General features: G+C 35.8%; 1 protein-coding gene across 1 annotated transcript; it reads left to right on the top strand.

Moving 5' to 3' along the window:
* Positions 1-794: 794 nt before the first annotated feature.
* On the top strand, positions 795-6670 carry LOC140792629 (thioredoxin F-type, chloroplastic-like). Its single transcript, XM_073143732.1, has 3 exons — positions 795-1359; positions 6175-6274; positions 6375-6670. The coding sequence occupies exons 1-3, from the start codon at positions 1079-1081 to the stop codon at positions 6507-6509; spliced, it is 516 nt and encodes a 171-aa protein (XP_072999833.1). The 5' UTR covers positions 795-1078; the 3' UTR covers positions 6510-6670.
* Positions 6671-9928: the final 3258 nt, after the last annotated feature.

The following is a 9928-nucleotide window of genomic DNA, read 5'->3' as shown; positions in this document are numbered from 1 at the left end:
TCCATTGGCCTGTATATTGTCAAAATTTGTGTTTATATTAATTAATAGTAATAGTTAAAATCGAAAGAGCATGAATTCATTGGATGAACAATAACTTAGTAGTATATATTGAGAAAAATACTTTCAACAGTATTGACAACGAGGCAATAATACAACGGATTTAGATTATAAAAGTACCACATAGGATAACTATAATTTTCAGTGATCAAACAAGAAAAAACTTCTTTTTTTTATTATTTATTGGTATAAACAGGCATAAAACTTGGTTAATATTGATAAAGCTTTATATATAGCGCTTAGAATACTTTAGAAGTGTTTTGATATTTAGCTCCCGCTTCTCATGGTCATCCTGGTTTTCATGTAAATAAGGCCAAGTAATTGATTTTAAATTCTTAGCCCCCTGCTTTCGATCCATAAGCGACACCAAACTCATTACCCATCCGTTTGTTTCTACCTTTCTCAGCCACGAAAACTTGGACATGGACCTCCAAAGATCTTGTGAACTAGAAGCTCTCACCACATCCCAGATGCAACTCTCCATGATCACTGTCTCCACTACCAGCTAGGATAGTTCAACATCACACGGTCTTAGCCATGACCCCAACTATATATACACGTCTACTAACAAGTAGCAAGAATTTTCCTATATTCTTGGCCAGCGCGATTTATGGAGAGGGTCGACGATACTGAACTTACGAAATCTTTGAATAGATTCGGCAGCCAATGAGGTCGTGACGCGTAGGACGGTTCTACCCTATGAGTGGGTTAAAAGGAGAAAGATTCGTTTGGTTGATGCTTCTCTCTCTTTGGCCGTGGATGCCCAAAAGGCCGCCACCGTTCTGCATGATGAAATTACGGCGTTACCCTCCTATCCTCTTAGTCTGCTGCCTATTGTTCCGCTGTTCGCCACAGACGGGCTTCTATCCGGAGGTTAAAGTGGTCATTTCGTCATCTTCTTGGATGAGATCGCCGATCTGTCCCGCATCATAAATAGCGATCGCTGAGCTCACCCGCTTTTAAGCTCTAGGATTACCCCTTTCTTTATCTCTAAATCTACCCTCCTCTCTCTCTCTCTCTCATGGCGCTTCGGCTCTCTCTCTCCTCGTCCCCGTCCCTCCGTTCCCTGCACACCAATTCGCCTCCCTCCGTGGGGCCCAACCGGAAGGTGGATTGGCCCAATCGGGGAAGGACATGTGGCTCGGTCTCCAGGGAGGCGTCGAGAACGGTGGCGGTGAGGTCGAGCTTGGAGATCGCGGCGCCGGCGGTGGGGAGCGTGACGGAGGTGAACAAGGATACCTTCTGGCCCATCGTCGAAACCGCCGGCGAGAAGGTCGTCGTCCTTGATATGTACACTCAGTGGTAGGAAAATTGCCCATTTACTGCTCAAGGTTTTTATTTATTTTCCACACTTGAATTTTCTTTATATTTTTCGAATTAGTACTTTTACAAGTGTTCTGATGTTAGATTGTTTTAGTTTTTGTGTCCGTTAGTTAAGATTGGGATTGCCATTATGTGGCAGCTGCTTAACTTTGCGCTTGATTTTGGCATTGCTACATTATGCAGAGGAAAATACGCCTTAATTTGATTAATTGAGTCAGTTTAGGCATAATGTCATCCTAGTTGTTAAAAGCTCGGACTTGTTTTGATGTGCACTTAGCGCGTTAAATTTAAGACCAAATTTGGAGTTTTTATAGATCTCTCTAGAATATGATAAAATTTAAGTATACTCATTGCTTAGCATATATTGTCCATTACTTGCATTTTTAGATGTTCTTCAATTGTTAAGGCATGGAAGAGTTGGTCTCACTAAATTTTCGAGTATTTGTGGTGTATCTTGCTTCCTGTAAACTTTTGCTACTTCAGTCGGTGCTCGAGTTCTCTATTAATATTGATTTAGCATTCTATTCAAGATTATTAGGATTAGATAATTATTTGACCCAAAAGCTTAAGTTATTAGGCAATGGACTAAACAATGTATATCATGCTTTTAACACTTGGATTCTTCTTTGAAACTCTTAGCCTTGTTTACATTTAATTAAAAAGGTTTTAAATCATTTTTAGGTTATGTAATCACTTTCAAGCACTCTAATACAGGTTTTGCTGTTTTAGAATTCTGCTATTAATTGTTAAAGCATTGCTATGTGCATGCATATGTAGAGTTTCACTGTATGTTATGAGTTCTTGTCCTTGATCTTTGATCAATAATCCATATAAACCACACTTTGGGTAGATCTGAAAAAAAAGAGTTTCAAGAACTAATACTACTCACTTCCATGACTTCCATCTCGAGAAAAACAAAAGGTTCTATCTGCCAATTCTTTAGTCTTTGCTGCCAACGGATATTTAGGTGGACGATTATGGATCCGGTTTTGGCATACTAATATTCTTAAGTATTTGGCTTAGTGGTTTATTAATTTTAATACTCCTTGTCCAATTCCTTAAGGATCATCAAATTTGTTCTATAACCAAATTAATATACTTGTAGTTAGTGCATCTTCTCTTTTCAATTGATTTTTCTGTAGTAAGTTCAGAATAATATGTAGCTTCTTCTATATTCTTTTTTATGCCCTTAAAACAGGTCACTATAGTGGAGCCTTTGCATCATTGGCATGATATCTTGTTTCCGGATTCATATTTAGCAATGATTATTGTCTTATTGATATATATTTTACTTTTTTGCCTATGACAACCTTTTACTATTTGTTTCTAACTCTTCTCTTGCATCGTTTGGTTGTTTGTATAGAAAATCTTATATCTTCTATTCATTCTCATTTAACGACTACTTCATGGCTTAAAATAAGAAAAACTTCTCACTTAGAAAAGGACCTTGGATGAATGAGAGCGTAACCTTTCACACCGGTGTATATATCAGGCAAGAAGGCATACTTACCGAGATGAGCCATGTTTTATTGTTGGTTTTAGATTTATTGTGGAAATTTGCATGCATCCATACGTCCTTATGCAATTCGATCCAATGTGTGTCTTAGTTTTGCATTTCTTGTCTTTTATTATAATATTTTTATTAGAATTCAGTCATGTTGCTCTCTAACTATGATTAGGTAGCTATTTACCTCCGCATTTAGAACTTTTTCTTTTTTCTTTAAATAATTGCCACTGGAATATCTTCAAATATCAAAATTGCCACTACATATCGTAAATTCCCCTGGAATCATTAGATTCTTTCGAAACTGTCATTTCTTTTGCTCCCTTTCTTTCTTTCTTTTTCTTTATTATTTTTTTGCATTGACTAGCATTTGCATATGATGTTTGTTTCAAGTTTCAATCAATGATATGCAAATTAAAGAGTAAGTTTCATTGCTTCATTCTAAAAATGGAAATGGAGAATTGAAGGCATACTCACCGAGAGGGTCAAATTCTATAGTAAGGATGTCGCTATTCCACATTTCCTCTTCTTCGCCACAGATTATATATTATTGACGGAACCATGCTGTGTGCCCATGTTTTTTCCTTTCTCTGAAAGCAACCTTGGACACCAAAATCCATAGGAGAGTGTTGTCCATGGGAAAGGAAAATTCTGATCAGATTTCCTTTTTCCTTCCATTTGGAACTTAGAAAAGGATTATAAGACAACATTTTTCTGTCTAGTCCTTTTATTTTAATGCCAGAAAAGTAAAGTTGGTTGCCTAGTTCAGAGGCTGTGAAGATTATCATCAGTATCCCATTTTTGAAATATAATATTCAAGAAAGTGAAAGGAGAAACTCTATGCTCTTTTTCTTTTTCTTGTTATCTTTCTGAAAATGGAAAGCTCAAGTTTTCCTAAACCTGAAAATGATGCTGAGGGTTTCCTACTCAAAGAACAAACTGATTGGAGATGAGTTTAATGTGCAGCGCACATTATTTTAGGAGCCTCCATACAATTAAATATGTTTTGAGAACATAATCTTTCTAATTGTAAATTCTTGGAACTAGGGCATGCACTAAAGTGTAGAAATTCACTTGGTTTTCAACTTTCACTTTCTTTTAGCTTATTATACTAATAGTTCAATTAAACTAGACAGATTTTAGGCTAACTATTCCTTTAATGGTAATTTAGCTATGCTTGTTAGTGCCATAGGAAGATAACCATATCATTATAGTTTTGATGGATCAACCCTAGAAAAGATCAACTATTCTCGTGGTAGAAACATCAGTGGTTTGATAGTGATATTTTCCTTTTCCTCTCTTGTAAGAAATCCTTGTTGCTTTATTCTATCAATTATAATACTTAAGCTAGTTTTCTTAAAGATCACCATCCTGGCTTCATAATACGGATGGACAATTGGACATAATATAATGTACATCATATCAACCATGGTCGTGCCGGCCACAGCACGGCACGTGCCGTAAGAGAAGAAAAAAAACGAGATACTCACCTTTGTCGTCGTCAACTGCCGCTCGCCGCTCATCTGCCATTGCCGCTCGCCGATCGCCGTCACCCAAGCGTGTCGGGTGCCCTAGCCCGAGGGAGAAGATGAGATCGAGAGAGAGAGAGAAATTAAGAGAGAGAGAGAGAGATCGAGATATATATATATATATCTCGATCTCTCTCTCTCTCGATCTCATCTTCTCCCTTGGGCTAGGGCACCGGACGCGCTCGGGCGACGGCGGACGGTGACGGTGATCGGCAACGGGTAGCTTGACGGCGAGCGGCGGAATTATTAGGAGGGGTGCTGTGTGGCACCCCTTGTGCCATGTGCCAGTACGCCGCCGGCACGGCAAGTGCCAACCGGCACGCCCGATCCATGCGTCATATTAACATAAAGACGAAGATGATTGTTATCTTAAAAAGGGTTTTGTGGCCATCCCAGAAGCTGCTCTTTGCTGATGACAACTTCCTTTTTGTGATAACTAACCTTTTCTCAGTTAAAAGCTGACCTGACTCTTAATGACTTGATTTAAGTCAGTTTAATGTTAGGAGTAGCCTCCATTCAATGGCTAATCATTTAGTTTGGCATTCATTGAAGTTCTTTATTTTGAAGGATTCTCTCAAATATCAGTTGATTATTTCATTTGAATATCTTGATTAAATATCGTAGAGATTAAGATTCTCAGTGAGAAGCTTACAAAGTACAGAGAGTCCTGTGCAAGAGGTAGCTATACCATTTGCCTTGAGAGGCTGCAAAACAGATATTGTTCTATTGGAGTAATTTCAGACTCAATTGACTCCTTTATCTTCTGATTATTGCACTCTTTTCGCTGGTAAGCTCCAAAAAACCTACTATCTTTCCACAACAAGGAAGATTTAGTTCCTCCTTGTGAAAGTCTTCAATTTTTTCTTTTTTTCTGAAAAGCAGGAATTTCCTTTTGTACTAGTGACCAAATGACCTAATGTTGGTTCATGATCTCTGGATTTAAGAAGAATCAGGTTTTTACCATATCAAGCTTTACCGACAAGGCTGCAACGAACTTCAAGTGGTTCTGGAAACCCTCGCCTCTTTAAAGGAGTTCCTTTTTGGAATTGTACCTAGCTTTTGCAAGGGTTGTTGGACCTCAATTTATCCTACAGAACACGAGCTCCTTTCTTACGTTCAAGCCTCTTAAAATGAGCTCTCACAAGATATCTAACTTATTGTAGCCATATATTAAATCTGAATCAAATTTTATGTGCCAACGTATAATTTCCTACAGTGTCTTAGAGTGATCATACCAATCAGGTATATGCAGTATCACCAAATACCAAGCTTTAGACAGATCGATATGCACCTTGGACAGTTAATTAGAATTACCAATAGGCAAACTACATAATATACACCCAAAGGTTTATTATGTGAGATTTGTAAATGTTCATGTCCCGATTTCTGATATTGTCAGTTGACCATTCAATAAGAAGACATCAACAATACATTCTCATGATATCTTGAGAATTTTTCTGACTTTCACAAAATAAGTTATAAATTGCAAATTTGAGTAGTTCTTCTTTTAAAGAGATGGTCACTGTTATAACCCTGACCATACCCCTTGGCCCATCTCTTTCTAAGCATAAATTGTTTGTGAACTTTGTGTTTCCCTAAGCCACATCTAGAATGTCACAAGGGCTGAGTTTTATTAGAGTTGAGTAGATATAGTAACTTGTCTAGCATGAAAGAGTAACTTGTATAACATTAGTTTATGACATCTTTCTGAAGATATGTTAGTCCAACATGCAATACTATTCTATTTTCATTACTTTGCAGGTGTGGCCCTTGCAAGGTGATGGCACCTAGATTTCAGGAATTGTCGGAGAAGTACCTTGATGTTGTGTTCCTCAAGCTTGATTGCAATCAAGAAAACAAGGTCGATTGCCACACTCATCTGTTGCCTATACTTCTACATTTTTTTAGTCTATCGGCTTTTGCCCTACTGCAGCTTTCTGATACTCCTATTTTTCTTGTAGTCTCTTGCTAAAGAGTTGGGCATAAAGGTTGTTCCAACATTCAAAATTCTCAAGGATAGAAAAGTCGTAAAGGAAGTAACAGGAGCTAAATTTGATGATTTAGTTCTTGCAATTGAGACTGCAAAATCAAACTAACAATTTAACCCCTAGAAGGTATTTGTCATGCATACACCACGGGATATATATATTTTAGTTGTATAAACTATCTTTGATCATGTGAACAATGTATTCTTATGGCTGTAAACATGTGGATGTTATCCACATTGAAAGGAAATGTAGTATATTGATTCTCGTTTCTTTTTGTGTTTTGAAGATCTGTGTTTGATGTTATTTCTTAATTTACATTCACTAACCGTGTTTTTTCCAGAAAAAGATAAAAAACTTGTAATAACCATTAATATGCCACTGTTTCCCCTATTCCCTCCCCGCCCCCCCACCGTTACGAGGGGAGGGGGAAATCTTGTAATCCGAATTCTTGCCCTCTATAAAATCCTACACAAAATTGCGATTTGAGCTATTTGAGGCAATGTTTCATTTTGTCTCGTATTTCATACTATTATATTATTTTGTATAACATCTATTATGTTATTTTTGTGCAATAGTACTCTTAGTATATTGTAATTCTTCGCTCAAATACTAAGTATATTGACAATGAGTAGCTAATGGAACTTAAATTGTGATAGATAGGATTTGACAACAATCTCGATATAGATCGTTTTATGATTTTTTGTGGTGACTTAGTCTGCTTTGAAGTTTATTGAATGAACTTATTTAGATTATTATAATGATTTTCTTAGTTAACCCTGATGGAAGTTTAGAAGACATACCTAGATCACTATGTTGACTTTTCTGGTTGACTTTGGCGGAAGTATAAGGAACATATCTATTTTAGACCCATCTCTCTCAATGGCTAGATAAAAAGAAAATTAAATTTATCACTCCGTGACACCTATTAGTGATTTTAATCAGATCGGCTGTGAGTATAAGAGTACAAGGATGATCCCACTATTTTGGCATGGGAGCTAATTGATGAGTCAGAATATCTTTTGAATCCTTTCGATGATAATATTGCAGGTTTAATTCTCAAACTAGTTTCGACGTAGTTATTACTATGTTAACTCTGGGTACCTTAAATGTGTTTAAGGCTTTGTTTACTTTTAGGCATGGATAGAAGAGATAGCATTATATGTCAATTCCATTAATCTAGTGCATCTGTTAGAGTGCATGCAGCTAAGATCGGTATGAGAATCTCAACTTTGTATTTCTTTCTATCGATAGTTATTTACATTCTGGTTCACTCTTTTTGGCAGGGTCATAATCTTTAGATAATAAAATTGAGGTCTTATTTTAAATTATTTGTAATTTATAATTGATTGTAAATGTTAAACAATGTTCTAATTGTCATAAGATTGTTAGATTTGAGAGTTGAAACTAAGATTAGTACTTAAATTTTTGTTTATTTAATGTTTGATGTTTGTGGTTGAATTGTGAAATTGAAATTATGTTGTAATTGTCATGAGAGTTAAAACTATGTTGTATGAATTTATGTTACGGTGAATTATTAGAATTATTAATTTTATGTTGTATGAGTTTTGACTTTTGAGTTAGAAATGACCCATTTTATTTGTATAATACACTATTTATATACAATAAATTAATAAATATTAATTTTTATATAGGGTTAATACTACTATGTTTTTCGTGTCCTGTTAAGTAAGTTATCATGTCATATAATGTCTCTTTTTAACACAACCAATTTATTAAATGGATTTTATGGGTCATATCGTGTTACTTGTTTAATAATTAGGTCGTATTCTTGTCTACCACATACAACCCGTTTAATAATTAGATCATGTTTGTATTATAGTGAAATTGATCAACTCGAATTCGATCTGACTCGAACCCGTTTAACATGACCTGATTACCGCCCCTAGATTAAGATCATAACACAATATCGATGTGAGTTTTTGTAACAATCTACCCTAAAAAAATTAAAAAAAAATTTAATAAAAAAGTTTTTGGCACGACGTGGCCGGCCGTATGGCAGGGTATGATTATGACTAATATATCCTTAGCGTATGGCAGGGTATGATTATGACTAATATATCCTTAGCGTATGACAAGGTATGCTTTAAGCCTACGGGCAGGATATTGAGATTGGGTATCGAGTCTTGACTATGCATAGTGGTCTAGTATGATGATGACATATAGAGCTGACATTGATGACTGAGATGATGAGAAATGCATATGATTTTATTATCATCTAGTTACCTGATTATCGAGTGGTCAATATACATCATGTATGGTTGCATTTGGTACAATAGTATGGTCATGGTTAGCATGCATCATGTGTCATATTTGAGAGAGTTATGATGATAATATGACATGGTGATATGTTTATTCATTGTCGAGGATTATATACTTTTATCACTTATGACATATTATCTATTTTTCATTTATATATTATCGAGGATACATTTATATACTCATTCATAACATGATGCTCTTTCTAATTTATATTACCTAGTACACGATTTACTCTTTGTTTGGCATCACTAATTCAGAGTAAGGTCTATTCACTGAGCCTTTTGCTCATGACTCTCTTTATTTCTTTTCTTACCCCCTCAGATACGTAGTACGTGATAGCGACTTGAGATATCTCGAGAAGATATTTTAGATTAATGAGGTGAGCTATAGGTGCGAGACAGTATAGATGATAATTTCTATAGAAATTGAGTTGTATTATTGTTTATTATATTTGTACTTTATTGTGTCAGACGGTGATTTGTATAATACATGTTAGATTATAGTGTACTCGTGTATCTATTGTTTAGTTGTATCTTAATAGTTTGTCGTGGCCTGTGTAGGTCCTACTAAATTATGTAGTGATCTAGTGTATATTATTGTGGACTTGAATATTCATATGTTAATATGTTTATTTAGTTGATAATATGATTTATTTGGTGTTGGATTTGGTGAGCATGAATATGTTAGCAGATATTATTTGATGATGTGATGATTGTATGTGCATAGGAGTATCTGTGTGTGACGGACCTCGCCCGTTCTGTCGCGTAAGCCGCACGTGTCGTGTGGGCGCATGGGTGTGCACGTGCTCGTGCCAGGCGAGGGCGTTACAGTAAGTTTATATCCATCCGTAGGCTTAGATGCAAAATAAGAAATATGATAATTATTTGAGATTGAGAAGTTCCACATAAAGAAACTTAAGCTTTTTATCATCTTGTTACTCACATTATTATTACTTATGCTTTATATTTTATGTAATGATCTAGCTAGTTATTATTATAAATTGTTGAGCTTTGGTTTTCCGATCATGGTTTATGGATTCTAGTTTTTACTAACTTTTGGGTGAATTTACTTGTTGAGCTTGAGTTTTTAGCTCATATATGTAACATCCAAAAAAACATAAAAATAATTTGGGTGCACACATGAAGGGCACGTGCGCCCCTTTCCTCTCTTCCCCCTCTCTTTTCTTCTTCTTCTTCTTCTTCTTCTTCTTCTTCTTATTCTCTCTCTCTCTCTCCCCTTTCTCTTCT

The sequence above is a fragment of the Typha latifolia genome, chromosome 7 (assembly GCF_019914945.1).
Source record: "Typha latifolia isolate L0001 chromosome 7, TyphaL0001v2, whole genome shotgun sequence".
Classification (NCBI taxonomy): Eukaryota; Viridiplantae; Streptophyta; class Magnoliopsida; order Poales; family Typhaceae; genus Typha; species Typha latifolia.
Note: the sequence above shows the minus strand (reverse complement) of the source record. Positions and strands in the feature narration are given on the sequence as shown.

Excerpts from the sequence above, each read along its gene's own strand:
- LOC140792629 (XM_073143732.1), top strand. The coding sequence starts at position 1,079 with ATGGCGCTTCGGCTCTCTCTCTCCTCGTCCCCGTCCCTCCGTTCCCTG. Across the intron at positions 1,360-6,174 it reads CTTGATATGTACACTCAGTG|GTGTGGCCCTTGCAAGGTGA; the intron begins GTAGGAAAATTG and ends ATTACTTTGCAG. Across the intron at positions 6,275-6,374 it reads ATTGCAATCAAGAAAACAAG|TCTCTTGCTAAAGAGTTGGG; the intron begins GTCGATTGCCAC and ends TTTTTCTTGTAG.